Raw genomic sequence first — 17,334 nt, 5'->3', positions numbered from 1 at the left:
GCCCAAAAACCCTGGCACCGCTGCTGCTCACCAACACCTGAGATTCTGGTGCAGATGTAAGTAGGTGCCTATATCTCACTGGGAACTAGGTGTTTAATACCTTTGAGGATCTGGGTCACACTGCTTCTGGCAGAAGAACAAAATCATGATGATAGGCCAATTAGATACATTTGCCCACTGATAGCTCATTGGAATTGCAACTGCTTCCATCTGAGCTGAATCGGTCTAAAGGGTGTTTGATTTAATCAGGCTAACAAAAAAAATAATTTTTTGACATTGAATTGCATCTCTGAGCAGAACAAGTTCTCATGCACTCATCTGTCCATCTTCAGTACATGCTCTGCCCCCTGCAAGGTCATCTCCACATTCCTGTGCTGCAACACGGCACAGCTTCATGCCATCTCCCAGCCAACATGCCTGCCAGTTGAACAGGAGTGATATCAGGACAGATGCTGGCATGTAAGAAGCCTCCGAGAGGCAGAGAAATGACTCAGTGACACCAGGACTGGCATTAGGGGTTTGAACGCCATAGGCGGACAGCAATTTCGCCACCCCACCCGCTGGTCCCGTGGCTCCACTGGAGCTGCCACCGCCGCCGTGGTGCCTGCGGAGGGTCCGGTGCACCGTGGCTCCGGAGGAACTGCTGCCAATCATGCCTGCGGGCAGGACTACCGGAGGCGCGGAGCACCGGACCCTCCGCAGGCAACACTGCGGCAGCTCCACCGGAGCCGCCTGCCGCCCCCCTCCGGCAAAACGGCTCCCACCATTTATTCTGGTGCCCTAGGCGATTGCCTAGGCTGCCTAAATGGAAGCACCGGCCCTGAGTGACACCCACCTGGAATCTCTCAGAGAGGAAGGAGTGGAACTGCTACATGCCCACCCCACCCACTCTGCAAGGGAGTTCATCATGTTGTCTGACCAGTACTAGCAAAGGCTGTGACAGATCTAACAGCACCATGGGCACGAAATTGGCAGATCACCCTTCACATATAACAGGAACGGTCCTGTGCCAAGCCCAGCTTTGAACTCTGGAAGGATGTTTGGAGGATCATGAAAGCTTGCAGAACTCAGCTGTGACCATAACCTTCACCCCAAGCTTCTCTGTAGCTACATGAACTGACAATTAAAACACACATGGCCTGAAATCTGCCCTCCAAATTCTCAATCTCATTGACTACAGTGGAGCCAGAAATTCACCCAGGAGTCTAAGTTGCCACTTCCAGAGAGATTAGCTGGAGAGTCCCAATTTTCTGCTTCGTGCTTCGGGTCAATCCAGTTGAAGGAGCCTGCCTTCTAGCAGCTCCACCAGCTTCTTCCTTTTATGAATAGCCAAACCTAAACTGCATGGCCTAGCTTCACCACCTCAGTCCACTTTCCACTGTTCTCCGTATCCTGAGCGTTGAACTAATCAGAGGCACAAGTGCAAATGCAAGAACAGAATTTGGCGTCTAGGGTTTAGCTCAGTTGAGTGCTCAAGAAATCATGAACAGACAGTAGTAGAGGGAAATTCTCTTATAGGAGGGACAGTGCATGTTTCATCTATGGTTTGCAATAATATGTGAACACATTGCAATTCTGTAGCACTTTCTACCCATGCGCTCAAAGCACTTAAACAGGAAAATACTATGATCCCTATTTTTAAAGATGAGGCACAAGATATTAGATGTTTTTAGGAGATCACAGTGGCACAGTTCGGAACAGAACCCTGCTCACCTGACTCTCCATCATGTGCTTAGACTAGGAGAGCATGGGCACCGCCATAAACATATGATCAGATCAGCCTTTTGCAGGCAGGGTTTGGCTCACTCCTGGTGGCCACAGAACACAAACTCCAGATTATTAAAAGGCTGTTTAAAAAAACACAACGAAACACCAAGCAACTTTCTGATTGGTTAAGTCCCCTTGACCCTCCCACCTTCCCAAAGTTGCTCCTTGATCTTGAAAGTATGGCCTCAGAGAATGACCTTTGACCTGTAGGTTGGAGGTTTAGCTTGTGTGTTAAAGTTTTATTGACTATGAACTTCAGGGCCTCTTTGTAAACAAGCAAAATCCCATTCAAGGTCCTCAGGGCTCTGAGACATGACACTAGACATGTCAGGGCCAATGGTTCTCTGGCCTCTCCCCTTATTCCTCCTGGGACTTCTGCCCTGTGTTCTCTTTCAGGAAATCATGGATGGCAGTGGTGAGACCCCATGTCAGGCAGGACCTGAGGACAAGGAGGGAGCCGCCCCGATAGAGAAGGGTCAGCTTCCTCCCGTGTGACTCCCAGACAGACCACACAGACTGCCGGAGGCCGAGGAGATCCCTCCCCACAATCTGTGACTGCATGTTAGCAATGAGGACACTCAGAGGGTACAATGCCAGGCAAGTCACCGTCCCATTAACGCTGCCAGACACCAGGGCAGGGAGCCAGCTAGGCAAGCCCCTCGTGGCCAGGCCATCACGGAGGGGATCCTTAAAAGAGAAGTATAGTGCACTGCCCAGGCTGTTCCGCAGCAGGACGGGGCTGAGGCCACGGTAGTAGCCTACAACCAGCCTTTCCTTCAGACCATACGAGTTGAATTCCCGCAGGATGCTGCGGGTGTTTGGGAACCTGGCATCTTTCCGTCCATCTTGCAGGACATTCTGGACCCGCTCAAAGGGGTTCAGGACTAAGGCCTCTACTGAGCCAGACAGGAAGCCTGCTGTCCACCGCTTCCCCAGCGTGCAAGGCTCAGAAGGGTTGCTGGTGAGGAGAAGGAGCAAGCTGTCATGGGTGCCAAACAACAGGGTTCCCTGGAGCGTCTTGGACAAGAGTGGTGGGAAGAGGCCCCGGTAGAAGCGGCGCATGCCTTCCTGGCGCAGTTGCTGTATGGCCTCCTGTATGGAAAAGGCATGGATCTGCTGGCGGAAGATGGTCTTGTAGATGGGGAAGGTAACAAGGGTAGAGAGGAAGCTGGAGATGGCCCCTACATTGTAACTCCTGGAGCTCCACCTTCTCTCTTCCTCCTCCCTCCTCTCAGGGTCTCCGTGCTGCATCCTGGCCTTGTCCCCCATTCTGAGACCTTCTCCTTTAACCACTAGGATCAGGTAGAAAAAACCCGTAAGAGTTTATAAGAAGGCTATGGGGCAAGTGAGTCAGAGTTATTCACCAGCTGGAAAGGTGTATTACTGTCTGGTTGACTAGTTTGCTCCTACCTGGAACTAATTCACAAGAAATGACCCCTCTTCAAACACTGACCCCAGGCCACGTTGGAACACTGACTGCCCTGTCCCTTGGTCAGTGGGAGGAGTGATTTTCTGTCTTTCCTCCACCACCCACCCTGTCTTACCCCAGGTCTCTGCTAACATGAGAGCTGCATTTTATCCCTTCTCTCCTATGGGATGAGCACTAACGTTTCCTTATGTACTTGTTTCCCCATGTCGGGGACAAAGCTTTTGTATGCGTTTTTTCAGCAGAGCTGCCTCATGGCAGCAGCCTGAAGTCCCAGCATGTACCTTTTGTTGCTCCCCCTTGTCTCTTTGTTATCAGCATCTACCCTATAATCAGCTGGAGCCAATCATCCCCAAGAGAGAGACATCAGTCCAATGGTCCTTTCTGTGGAGGTCTGGTATCTTATGTAGCTTGATAAGATTTTGCAGTGTCTCTACCCCAGATTACCACTGTTCCTGTACCAACTAGATGTGGCTTTCTAGAATCACCTCCATCAGGCAGTTTGTCCTGACAGAGCACTGGGTCTGGCTGAAGTCTGTGCCAGTGTAGGAAATGAGAGGCCTGAGTCTCCATGGAGCTGGGTACTGTACAGTCACATCCCAGGGCACAACCCCTGTGCTATGGAAGCTAAACATTCCTTCCCCGTGGAGCTAACCCAGGCATCTAGGGCCTCATCTGAAGCCCACTGAAGCCTGGGGGAACTTTTCCTTGTACTTCAATAGGATTTGGATCAGGCCTCTAATTCCCTTTAGGATAGTGTGCATTAGTTTATGGGGAACGTATGGTTGAATCCGGCAGAGTGGCTGTGGAGGGCCACATGGCAGACTCACTGCAGTTCCACAGTGCAGGGTGGGGGAACAGGCATTGGGTGTGGGGGCTTCTTGCACAGCACCACTTGGTGACCTTCTCCTGAGCAATCCAGCAGCAGGGAACAGGCGTGGGCAGGACAAACACCAGCCCATCCCTTCAGCACGGAGGCAATGCTGCATTGCTGCCTCTCACATGGTAAGTGGAGTGGGGTTTTACCCCACACTTCCCACTGCTTGTACTCCCCACCTGTCTGTTTCCATCCAATGTCTCATCTTATACTTGAATTGGAAGTTCTTTGGGGCAAGGACTGGTCTGTTTGTCCAGCGCCTAGCGCAATGGGGTCCTGGTTCAGGCCCTTGGGTCTCAGGCGCTACTGCGATACAAATAACGATATGAAGAAAGTGGGATCTTGTTTAAAGGCACTTTTAAAAAAATCACATGCAGCAGCTGCCACAACAGATTTCAGATCTAAGATGACATGCAGATACAATGAGTTCAGCATCATGGGCCCAACTCATCCCTGCTGCAACTCTATAGAATCAATGGAGGTTACCCCAGGGTGGACTTTGGCTCAATGCAGACTTTCCTTCTGGCTGTGGTGAAGCGCTGAATGGCCTAAGAAAAAGCTTTTAGTGGTAATTACTTCCTCTTATCTTCTGAGAGCTTACCTAGAAGCTTCCTGCAGTGATGGGGTGAGTCTTATTCCACAGGCTACCTGAGTGCAGTGAATTGGGAAGCTGAGTTAAAAGGCTGCTGGGAAAAGACGGTTACTCACCTTTGTAACTGTTGTTCTTCGAGATGTGTTGCTCATATCCATTCCAGTTAGGTGTGCGCGCCGCGTGTGCACACTCATTGGAAGATTTTTATCCTAGCAACTCCGGCGGGCTGGCAGGTCGCCCCCTGGAGTGGCGCCACCATGGCGCTGGATATATAGCCCTGCCGACCTGTCCGCTCCTCAGTTCCTTCTTGCTGGCTACTCCGACAGTGGGGAAGGAGGGCGGGTGTGGAATGGATATGAGCAATACATCTCGAAGAACAACAGTTACAAAGGTGAGTGACCATCTTTTCTTCTTCGAGTGATTGCTCATATCTATTCCAGTTAGGTGATTCCCAAGCCGTACCTAGATGGTGGGGTCGGAGTGAGATGTCGCAGAGTGCAATACGGCGGAGCCAAAGGCTGCGTCATCCCTAGACTGCTGAACCAGGGCATAGTGGGAGGCAAAGGTGTGGACCGAGGACCAGGTCGCTGCACGACAGATTTCATGAATGGGCACGTGAGCGAGGAAAGCAGCTGATGATGTCTGAGCCCTGGTGGAGTGCGCAGTCACGTGGCCCGATGGGACGTGAGCCAAGTCATAACAGGCGCGGATGCACGACGTTACCCAGGAGGAAATCCATTGTGAGGAGACAGGAAGCCCCTTGATCCGCTCAGCCACCGCGACAAAGAGTTGGGGGGTTCTGCGGAATGGCTTAGTTCGCTCTCTATAAAAAGCAAGCACTCTACAAACGTCTAGGGAGTGTAGCTGCTGCTCCCTGCCAGAGGAATGCGGTTTTGGGAAGAAGACAGGGAGGAAGATCTCCTGGTTAACGTGGAAGGCCGATGCCACTTTGGGGAGAAAGGCTGGATGCGGTCGCAACTGCACCTTGTCCTGATGGAACACATAACGGGGGGGTCCACTGTGAGGGCCCGAGTTCGAAACCTGTCTCACGGAGTGTGATGGCCACCAGGAAAGCAGTTTTCCAGGAGAGGTAGAGAAGGGAGTCACAGTTGCTAACGTTTGAAAGGAGGGACATGAGTCTGCAAGAACAAGTTAAGGTCCCATGTTGGGGCAGGGCTGCGTAATTGATGGTAGAGGCGCTCTAGGCCCTTACGAGGAACCTAGACACCATCGGATGGAAAACACTGAGCGGCCATCCTCTCCTGGGTGGAATGTAGAGATGGCCGCCAAGTGCACCCTCAAGGATGATACCAGCAAGCCCTGTTGTTTGAGGGACCAGAGGTAATCCCAAGATGTTGGATAGGGACCTCGGCGGGAAGGAAGTTCTGCTCCACACACCAGCACGCGAAGCGCTTCCACTTGGCCAAATATGTAGCTCTAGTGGAGGTTTCCTGCTGCCCAAGAGTACCTGCTGCACCGGGGTGAGCAACGCAAGCTCAGAGTGAGGTCAGCCATGCAGGAGCCATGCCGTGAGGTGGAGCGACTGAAGGGTCCGGTGATGGAGCTTGCCATGGTACATGGGTGATTAGGTCCAGGTTGAAGAAGCAGGGGACAGGGTCGGCTATGGATAGGTCTAGCAACATGGTGTACCAGTGCTGCCGAGGCCATGCTGGAGGCTAGCATGATCAGCGGGCTTTGTCCCTGCGTGCTTTCAGTAGGACCCTGTGGACGAATGGAAACGGTGGAAAGGCGTAGAGCAGGTGCGTCGTCCACAGCACAAGGAAGGCGTCCGCCATTGAAGCCGGTGAGAGGCCTTGAAAGGAGCAGAACGTCTGGCATTTCCTGTTCCTGCGGAATGCAAAGAAGTCTATCCGGGGAAACCCCCACTTCCGGAAGAGTGAAAGAGCAACATCCGGGCGAAGCGACCATTCGTGGGAAAGGAAGGATCTGCTGAGGCGATCCGCCAGCGTGTTCCGAACTCCTGGGAGAAAGGATGCGATGAGGTATATAGAATGGGCTATGCAGAAGTCCCATAGTCGTAAGGTTTCCTGGCACAGGGGTGAAGATCTCGTGCCGCCCTGTTTGTTTATGTAGTGCATGGCTGTTGTGTTGTCAGTGAATACCGACCACAACGGCCCTGCAAGTGTTGTCAGAACGTCTGACAAGCAAGGCAGACCGCTCTCAGCTCCCGGACGTTGATGTGGAGGCCCAGTTCGTGAGGTGACCAACGGCCTTGGGTGCGTAGGTGCCCAAGGTGAGCCCCCCAACCGAGGGATGATGCGTCCATTGTGAGGGACGCCGAGGGCTGGGGCGGGTGGAACGGGAGCCCCGCACACACCATGGACGGATCCAGCCACCACTGGAAGGAGTCTAGCACGGTCAAGGGAATGGTGACGACCATGTCCATAGGATCCCTGGCTGGACGGTATTGTGAGTTGAGCCAGGATTGGAGGGGCCGTAGGCGCAGTCTTGCGTAGTTCGTTACGAACATGCAGGCCGCCATGTGGCCCAAGAGAGCGAGACAGGTGCGTACCGAAGTTAGCGGCGCCGCTTGCAGCCTCCGGATGATGGCCGTCAGAGCCTGGAACCGTGGCAGTGGTAGGCCGGCTTTGGCAAGAGACGAGTCCAAGGTGGCACCAATAAAATCTGTCCTCTGAGTGGGGATTAGAGTCGATTTTTCCACATTGATCATTAGACCTAGATGTAGGAAAAGGTTCTTGACAATGCGGACGTGACTAAGGACTTGCGTCTTGGAGGTCCTGCAGATAAGCCAGTCGTCTAGATACGGAAAGACCTGTATCCGACTGTGGCAAAGTGGGCGCGACTACAGCCATACATTTGGTGAATACTCTTGGGGCTGTAGAGCGGGAGGACCGCGAACTGAAAATGCTGCCGGTTGACCACGAACCGGAGGAACCTCCTGTGAGGTGGGAAGATGGTTATTTGGAAGTAGGCATCTTGCATGTCAAGGGCAGCATACCAGTCTCCAGGATCTAGGGATGGGATAATGGTCCCCAGAGATACCATACGGAACTTCAACGTTACCATCTATCTGTTGAGTTCCCACAGATTGAGGATTGGTCTGAGACCTCCGTTCGCCTTGGGGATCAGGAAGTAGCAGGAATAAAACCCCTTGACCCACTCGTGCTCCAGTACCTCCTCTATGGCTCCTTTGGCGAGGAGCGTTTGCTCCTCCTGTAGGAGGAGTTGCTCGTGAGAGGGGTCCGTGAAGAGGGACGAGGGAGGGGAGGGTTTGAAATAAAATTGTAGATGGTATCCAAGTTCCAACGTGCATAGGACCCAACGATCTGATGTTAGCTGGGACCACGCAGGGAGGAAAAAGGAAAGCCGGTTGGAAAAGGGCGGGGACGGATCCTTTAAAGAAACTGGTACAATGCCCTTGGGCGCACCTTCAAAAGGAAGGTTTTGGCCCGGAGGAAGGCTTGGAGGAGCTTTGGTTCTGGCCCCCTTGGTTGCCTGATTGCCTCTGGCGGCCGTTTCTGCCTCGCCGTCTGGCGAAGTCTTGTCTCTGCCGGGACTGAGGGTAAGGGCAGTGCTGTTGGGGTCGGAAGGGCCTGCACTGAGTTACAGGCATGTGCATCCCTAATGAGCACGATGACCTTGTTGTCTTTTAGGCTCTGCAGCCTAGGGTCAGTTTTGTCCGAAAACAGCCCTTGACCCTCGAATGGAGGTCCCTGAATAGTGTGCTGGAGCTCTGGGGGGAGGCCGGAGACCGGCAGCCACGAGATACGGCGCATAGTCATGCCAGAGGCCAGAAGTCCTGGCGGTTGAGTCCACGGTGTGTCCGGGAAGCTTGGAGGGAAGTTCTCGCGACCTTTTTCCCCTCGTCGAGGATCGCCAAGAACTCCTGCCATGCGTCCTGCGGAAGCAGCTCCTTAAATTTGTCCGCCGCTGCCCAGGTGTTGTAGCTATAGTGGCTAAGGAGGGCTTGCTGGTTGGACACACGGAGCTGGAGGGCTCCCGCAGAGTAAACTTTACACCCTAGCAAGTCCATGCGCCTCGCGTCCTTCAATTTAGGGGTTGGGGCCTGCTGGCCATGGCGCTCCCTCTCGTTAACCAACTGGACGACGAGGGAGCAAGGAGGAGGATGTACATATAGATATTCATAGCCCTTTGAGGGCACCATGTGTTTGCGCTCTACTCCTCGCGCAGCGGGCGGAACAGAGGCCGGACACTGCCATATTGTAGTGGCATTAGCCTGTATGGTCTTGATAAATGGGAGGGCCACTCTAGTGGGGGGATCGGATGACAATATGTCCAGCACTGGGTCTTGGACCTCTGGGACCTCCTCGGCTTTTAAGTTCATGTTCTGTGCAACACGCCTGAGGAGGTCCTGGTGGGCCCTGAGGTCAATTGGAGGAGAGCTGGCCGACGAGGTTCCAGCTACAGCCTTGTCAGGGGAGGATGAAGAGGAGAGACCTGGAACGAGCGGGTCTCATGAGGGCTCCACCGGAAGCATCATGTCCGTCTCCCTGGGGAGCTCAGAGTCCTGAGGCTGGATCAACCCTTCCTCCATAGTAGGAAGGGGGAGTGCGGGTAATCGTGGCCTCCGGTTGCCCTGTGTTCCGAGGGCCCGTCGAGCGCGGTGGACCTGGGAGAGGGCCTTGGGCCTGATTGTTACGCCCAGGGCGTCCCAGAATCCCCACTGCTGCGGACTATGATCTTGAGGCTCGGGCTCGCTGAACAAGGCAGCAGGCACGTCAGTGTCCGGGGCATATACACTGTCCGCCTGAGATGACAGGGACGGCCATAGAGGAGCCGAACAAGGCTGGTATGAGTCCCTCGCTCCCGTCGTTGCAGATCTCCTCGGTGCCGGGGATCGGTACCGGGAATCATGTCGGTGCTGAGACCAAGACTGGGACCTGCAACCAGTGCAGTGCTGGGAGGTCAACCTGGATCTTGAGCATCTGCGACAGGACCGGCTGCGAGAGTCTCGGTGCCAGGAGAGGTGCCTAGAGCTGGAGCGGTATTGAGAGTACCGACCAGGACGAGAGGTGGATCTGCGCCGCGAGTACGACCGGTGTCGCCTGGGTGAGTGGTGCCGGGACTGTGAGCGGCATCGAGATTGGGACCGAGCATGAGACCTTGAGCAGTGCCGGGACCTGGATTGGGACCGTTGCCGGCTTGACTCCAGCGAAGGAGGCCTCATAGCGGCAGGCTTGCCTCTGGAAGGGAGACCCACACCGGCGGTGCTGGGGGTTGAGGCAGGGCAGATTCAGTCATCGCAATAAGGTCCCTGGCCGAGGAGAATGTCTCCGGCGTGGAGGAGACCATCAGCTCGACCACAGGTCTCACCGGGGAACTCTCCTGGACCGGACTCGACAGCCCTCTCAGGACCGGAGTCGACGGTACCACGATAATCGGTGCCGCGGCAGGGGTAGGTGCCGGGCGATCCGGACGGGTCTGCACCGAAGGTGTGGAGGAAGTTGAAGGCCTTCGGTCAGGTCCATGTGCCGGAGAAGGCCGGTGCCGAGGTGTCTTGGCGGAGCCGGCGCGGTCCAGTGCCGGAAGAGCGCTGCCGAGGATGGAGGGTTAAGAGCTGCCTCCATAAGGAGAGTCTTTAATCTGCGGCTTAAAGGCCTTGCAAATGCGGCACTTGTCAGAGATGTGCGATTCCCCAAGGCACTTTAGGCAAGAGTTGTGGGGATCGCTTGTGGGCATCGGCTTTTTACAGGCCGAGCACGGTTTAAACCCTGGTGAACCGGGCATGGGCCCAGCCACTGGGTGTGGGGAAGGGCTAGAGCCCAAACCCCGCTAAACTATGTACAACTAACTAACTAACAACTATAAACTATAAAACTAATTATACTATGGACTAAGTCAACTATACACAATAAGAGATCAGATGAATGAAGAGAAGCTAGGGAAGTGGAGGACAGCTAAGCCACGTTCTACTGTCCCAACGACCGACACGGGCGGTAAGAAGGAACTGAGGAGTGGACGGGTCGGCAGGGGTATATATCCAGCACCATGGCGGTGCCACTCCAGGGGGCGACCTGCCGACCCGCCGGAGTTGCGAGGGTAAAAATCTTCTGACGAGCATGCACGCACACCTAACTGGAATGGATATGAGCAATCACTCGAAGAAGAACAATTGTATTGAAACAGAGCTCCCCTGCGGCACAAAACTCTTCAAACCATGCCTCCTCCCACCCCACCTCTTTTTATTTCCTTTCCACCTTGCCCAAGTTTTCAGAGAGACAACCCCTCTGCAAGGTGTTTCTGCTTTGAAGAGTCCCTGCCAAAGTGGCACCTTCTGACTCAACAGCTCTGCTTCATAGGAGTGGTCTGAGCCCCCTCTGCTCCCATTAGTGATAAAAACAAACGTGACTGGTTGTCACTCTAGCAGTAGGTAGGTAACTACATGAGTTCAGCACCATGGGTCAAACTCCTCCCTGCTGCAGCTCTGCTACAGCCAAGGGAGGTCACCCCAGGGAGGAAGTGGGCTGAGTGCAAGCTCTCCAGCAAGGGGAGGGGGAGATGCATTCCACTCCTCCCCAGGATTATTCACCCATCCTGCTTAGGGAAACTAATTGTGCCATGACCCGGGTGGTACACAGATACCAGTGACATACCTAGGCCCTGCTCCTGCCAGGACAGCTGTACAACTTCACGCACATGCAAACAGACTCACTGAAGTCAGGTGAAGTCTTTGCAGGATGGGAGCGCTTGGCAGAATCCCAGGGTGACAATGGCAGCACACAGCTGTCACAGAGGGTGTGCTTCCAATTGTACATTCAGGGGAGGGACAGTTTCTCTTCCCATCCGCTCTCACTTCTCAGCCTGCATCTCAGCCATCTCCTGGATGGAAACAGTACAACCAAAGCCAAACTCCTGATCTTCCCTCTCAATCCATCTCCACAGCCTCTCCTCTGTTACTGATATCACTGCCACCATCCTCCCTGGGCCTGGATCCTCCTCCATTTCCCTACACATCTTGGCCAGATCCAAATCCTGTCGCTTTCTCCTTCTCAGCATCTGTCTCACCTACCATATTACTTTTACAGACAGACACATGCGCCTCCCCTTCAGTTCAAACAAAATGCAGCTGAACTCCTTTATCTCTCAAAAAAAAATCCCTCCACTGGACACCCCCCCGCAATCTGCTACTGCATCAAAGTTAAACTTCTTGTCAGCATCTCCAGCTTGTATAACTCTGCTCCCCCCACTTATACGACCAAGTCAGGTTTCATGTTGCCCCCACACCCACCTATTTGTTAGCTTCTTGCACATGAAGCCAATGTCGTCGCAGGCTGGGGAGTGGCTCTACTTCCTTTCCGCTAGGAATTTTAGTGGGTATTCTAGCCTTTCTACTTCTTTAGGCTCCTAAGTCCCTTTGAGAGTCTGGGCCTCTGGCCTTCTTCCTCAAGGGTACCTAGACATGGGGCAACCAAACTTCCTGTCCATAAGGCCAATACCCTATCCATATCAACGTCCATCTTCAAAATCCCACTTCAGCCATACAGCATATGGGGAATCTTGGTAACCTGTAAATCAAGTCCCTCCTGTTTTTGCTCTCCATTCTCAGTTGGTCTCACTCTGTCTTTAGACCATGAGTTCCTTAGGCCAGGGATAGTGCCTTCTTCAGGGTCTAGAAAATACTAGCACATTACGGGCTGTATCAAATAAATAGCGAATAAAAATGTGTTGACACGGCCCCAAATAATATCAGCTGAGGCTGCAGTCTTATCACCTGAGGATGCAAAGAGCTAGTAGATTTTGTGACTGGGGTAGTAAGTTGACTCAGATCCCAGACCGAGTTGTTTGGACTGCCAGATGGGGGGGAAAAGAACCACACTTTATTATAAACTGAGCAAATTTGATCCAGATTCAATGCCACCCAATGAATATGGACCCCTCCCAATGCCATTCTAACCTCAGCCTTTGCAGAGGGTCACAAAATAGGGTGACCAGATAGCAAGTGTAAAAAATCAGGAGGGGGATCGGGGTAATAGGTATCTATATAAGAAAAAGCTCCCAAAATCAGGCCCGTCTCTGTAAAATTGGGACATCTGGTCACCCTTGTTAGTGTCACAGACCTACGCAGCTTTTGCCCTGGCCTCCATGTTCAGGAAACAAGCCTGCACGTACTCTCAAGCGAGAAACATTTCCGAAAGTTACCGTTGGGGCTAGGCAAATTTTGTGGTCAGCCATTTCCAGGAAACCCCCCCCACCCCCCCGAGGGTGGTAACGAGGCACCTGTAAATCTCCTAATTAGGAGAAGCCTGGCCAAAAAATTGGACATGTCATTACCCTTATAAATTGCCCACCGTGCAAGAGTGGGCAGGGAGAGACACAGAAAGCTGTACTCGAAACCGAGCCTGATCAACTCGAGATCTCCCTCGGCTCCGTGTTCTCAGAAGCCTACCTGTCTGCCGGTGGTGATGAAACTTTTGTGGTTTGTGTGTGAGTATGCCTAGCTGCTGATTTTGCTATTTTTGTTAGCTAACTGAGCCTGTAATCGTGTTGTAAGCCGGAGTCTCACGGCAAGCTTTAGTTGTCTTATTGCATTTTGCTTTTATTTAGACGAGTAAATGCATTTATGCTTAATAATAGCACCAATAGCACCCTTACTAACCCTTGGAAGGACCTGAATAACTACTGGGACTTAGAGCGGTACCAGGGTCAGCTTCTGTTTGTAATTGCAGTATTTTTATTATTTGTTCTGGTATTATATTGTAAGCCCAAGTTGTAACTAGTATTAAGTTGTTCCTCATCCTCACTTGTGACCCATTCAATAAACCCTCAATTTTAACCCCACGACTGATTGTTTGCGTTATCCCCATTGCTACCTTCGGGGCACTTGTCACCCCTCCCGAGGACATCCAGTGATCGAACCTCCGCCCTATCCCAACGCTCATTACCCGGTAGATAACGGGCACCTTGTGACCATATCGGTGGAGCGAGGGGCGAGAGTAATCAGTAATCAACAACCCTAACCACAGAACCAGTGTGGGGAGAGGTTGGGGGAAGAGAAAGGGAAGTCAGATCCAACAATGTTGGTGACCCCTTACAGTCTGATGCCACTTTCAGAAGTGCCTGGATAAGAAAGTTAATCTACATCGGACAAAAATATATATATATTCACATGAAGCAAATGTCATCAAAGGCTGGGGAGGGGCTCCCGCCTTCCTTTCCTCCAGGAATTTCAGATTGTATATTTTAGTCAGACCGCTCTGCAAAAGGCTAGATTTGGGGGCAGGAAAGCATAAAAACACCCTTATAATTTTATGCACTAAATCGCTAAGAGGAGAATGTGCCAATCAAAAACCAATGACTGATGAGGTTCATTAGGAGCATCTTTAGGTTTGTTTAAAAGGATCAGAGGGGACTTCAGTTCTTTAAGCAATTAAAAGGGGGCGGGGGGAGTACATCACTAAGCCAAGGGGAGGCAGAAGAAACCCTCTTTTAGAAATATGGTACCAATATTTTACCTTATGTTTATCCTCCAGCTGTTCCTGCTTTCCACACACACACTGCCTCTCCCTCCTGGCTTGCTCTCAATTCATTCTCCTTTGCAGATGATGAATGAGCTTTATTTTACCTTATGTCATTTGCAGCCCCTCAGAAATAGAGGGCTAGGTTACCACATCCTCTTTCCACAGAGACACCGTCCTGCCACAATCTCATTGGTTGCCCTCACTGCTACTCAGGAACATATCTTCAGCATTAGCCAGGGACAGGCATATTACAGCTCACCAACTGGGATGCTTTAGGGACTGAGGCATCAGCAACAATAGCCACAAGATCTCAGTGAGTTAAGCATACTGGAGCACAGCTGGCCAATGGCTGCTCAGGGGTGGGGTCAGGAAGCAGCATGGAAACCATTATATTACCTTGATTGTAATGCATTAGTTCACTCTCAGGGTTGCAGGGATTCAGCACTACACTCTTCTTGTGTCAACTGTAGGCTGTGTTAGAGCTTGTGAGCCCACCTTTCCAACAAAGCACATACTAGACAAAGAGAAGACTGTCTGGAAAGAGTGCTTACAGTAATAAATGTGGTTACAACTTGTGAATTCTATGGAGCGTTAGCTGCTGAGGTCTGACCATCCAAAATCAGCCACTAATACAAAAAGCTATAAAACTAGCCCTTGAAATTGTTTTACTGGCCAAGCTTTTTCTGGGCATGGGTTTTTATCACTCTCACAAGCCACTATTTTTGTGTCTGCACAGATGCAGGGTAATTTTGCTTTAAATGACAGCATTTCTGATTTCTTTAGCAGGAACCAGCTTCATGGTTCATTTCTGATGTTAATTTATAGCAATGGAAGCAAGATACTGACAGACAAGAAAAAATGGAAGCAACCTGGATCTCAAATGACAGCAAAGAACGACTGCGAATCATATTCATAAATTAGAGTGAAGTCCGAGTCTGTCAGGGCTCAGACACATCCCACTAATGGGCAATTTCCAGGAACAGCCAGTTAACAGGATTTCTCTGAATGTGATCAGACATGGGATTGTGCTTTCTCCAGCCCTCTGCACGCACATGGACCAGCAAACTTTTTTAAATGAAAGGAGGGATTTACTATGGGGAACGCTGGGCCTGTGAGAAAGGCTGGAGCACAAACCAACCACTTCAAATATTTCTCCTTCTCCACATGCTGGGCACTGGAGAACTTATGTCAAACTTGCAACTTGATGTAAGAGTAGAGTGCAAAATAAGGAGGGAAAATCTTCCATCAGTAGGGACTGATCACCCAAGAGGCAGCTTTTACAGCAGGCCAAACTTTCACATGTATTACAACTTGGCATGAGCTCATTTCTCATTTACTTTGTTTGACTTGCTCCGTGTTCTAGGTGAAAACTGTTAGGCTTTCGTTGATCCTGCTCAACCTTTGTCCTTTGCTGTAGGCTGAAGTCATCCTGTTGAGTTTCAATAAATCGCACTGGAGTCCAGAAAAATCAGCTGGTGTTCAAATAGATCTGCTCTCCTACCAAAAAGGAAGAAAGCAAGTAGCAAATTACATTGCTCTTATGTGGACAGCTTCAGGTTTCCCCATTCTGCAAAAATCAAATAGCAGGGATACAAGAGTTCTGCCATTAGTGAGGTCACATTCTGGTTCAGACAGAGTTGCGAGAATAGGTACGTTTTGAGATGTGCTTTGTACTGACTGAGCCTTTCACCCAGTTGTGCAGTTCTTTAGCACTGCCTAATTATAAAAATCTCTTAACTGCAGCCAAGTGCACCATTACTCCTAGGTACAGGAAGTAAGAGGCAGTGAAGAATTACAAGTTTCTGGCATTTCATGCTTATATTATAGGCTCCCCTTCTGTATAATATCACCTTCCAAAAGGCATCATTCTGCAACAAGATGTTCCCAGGATCTGTATGGTAAAGACAGCTGATGTGTTCAGTAAATGACAGCATGTATGCACGTGGCATGTAGTTCACTTAGAGAACTGTCTGCTAAATTTGAAATATGCACCTTTCACATTCATTTAAGGGCTCAGACCACTACAGGGCCAACTGGGAACCAAATGCAGGAAAAAGGGTTTAAATTTAGGCGCAGAGCACAATGTGCATTGAGTGACGCAACTGCATTCAAACTAATGTAAGGGGGATTGGGAGAAAAGAGATTTAATTTCACTAGAAGAATCATGGACATGCAAATCTATATTGAGACATCTGCACCTCTTAAATTCATTTTATGATTGCATCATCTGAGTCTAGTCACCCAGAAGCAGCTATTTCCCTTAAAGGTATGGCAACAAGAATGTCCTTATAGAATAGGTATGGCAACAAGAATGTCCTTATAGAATAGGTATATATTATCTTTTGCTTTTGAACAGGGAAACCCCATGAAGCAATTAGGACTCTTGCCAATCACATCTAGTTGCTCTCACTATAGGTCTCCGATGTATGGCGCTCTTTTATCCAGTGGAGGCCCACACCCATCCAAGCAATATCACGCACTATAGTTTTAATGAGGGCTGTCAATTAATCAGTTAACACCTGCAATTAACTGAAAACAAAATCAATTTTTTAACATAGCATACCTCTGGGCAGGGAGGGAGGCAGAAGCCCCGTGTCCAGAGAGGGGCTGAAGCCTAGAACCTCCAGCCTATATTTGAAAATACAGAAAACATCCAAAAATATTTAAATAAATGGTATTAACAGTGAAACAGTTTAAAACTGATTAATTGTAGTTAACAGAGTAACTCCTCACTTAACATCATAGTTATGTTCCTGAAAAGTGTGACTTTAAGCAAAACGATGTTAAGCAAATCCAATTTCCCCGTAAGAAATAATGTAAATGAGGGGATTAGGTTCCAGGGAATTTTTTTTCACCAAACGACTATGTATATATAAACACACACACAAAATAAGTTTTAAACAAACGAACAAATTTAATACTGGTACACAGTGATGATGATTGTGAAGCTTGGTTGAAGTGGAGGAGTCAGAGGGTGGGATATTTTCCAGGGAATGCCTTACTGCTAAACGATGAACTAGCAATTGGCTGAGCCCTCAAGGGTTAACTGTCACACACTACAACACAGCAGGAATAGAGGGAGGGGGCAGTCAGAGACTCACACTGTATGTAAGAGAGATGCGCATTTCCCCTTTAAGTACACCGACCCTACTCTTTAGTATACTGCCTTGTTAATTAGATCAGCTTGCTGAGACCACAGCTGCTGTCTGCA

At 50.7% G+C, this 17,334-nt stretch overlaps 1 protein-coding gene across 2 annotated transcripts; it reads right to left on the bottom strand.

The window, feature by feature from the left end:
- Positions 1–833: 833 nt before the first annotated feature.
- Positions 834–14,372, bottom strand: SLC25A53 (solute carrier family 25 member 53). 2 transcript variants are annotated; one of them, XM_030575764.1, is made up of 2 exons: positions 14,118–14,372; positions 834–3,059 (listed from the first exon to the last, which is right to left on the bottom strand). In XM_030575764.1, the coding sequence occupies exon 2, from the start codon at positions 3,034–3,036 to the stop codon at positions 2,125–2,127; it is 912 nt and encodes a 303-aa protein (XP_030431624.1). In that variant the 5' UTR covers positions 3,037–3,059; positions 14,118–14,372; the 3' UTR covers positions 834–2,124. The 2 variants fall into 2 exon arrangements, with proteins under 2 accessions (XP_030431624.1, XP_030431623.1); XM_030575763.1 differs by lacking the exon at positions 14,118–14,372 and adding an exon at positions 11,318–12,054.
- Between the last annotated feature and the right edge of the window lie 2,962 nt (positions 14,373–17,334).

Source organism: Gopherus evgoodei, chromosome 9 (genome assembly GCF_007399415.2).
Source record: "Gopherus evgoodei ecotype Sinaloan lineage chromosome 9, rGopEvg1_v1.p, whole genome shotgun sequence".
Taxonomy (NCBI): Eukaryota; Metazoa; Chordata; order Testudines; family Testudinidae; genus Gopherus; species Gopherus evgoodei.
The sequence above is the reverse complement of the archived record's forward strand: the minus strand, read 5'-3'. Positions and strand labels throughout refer to the sequence as shown.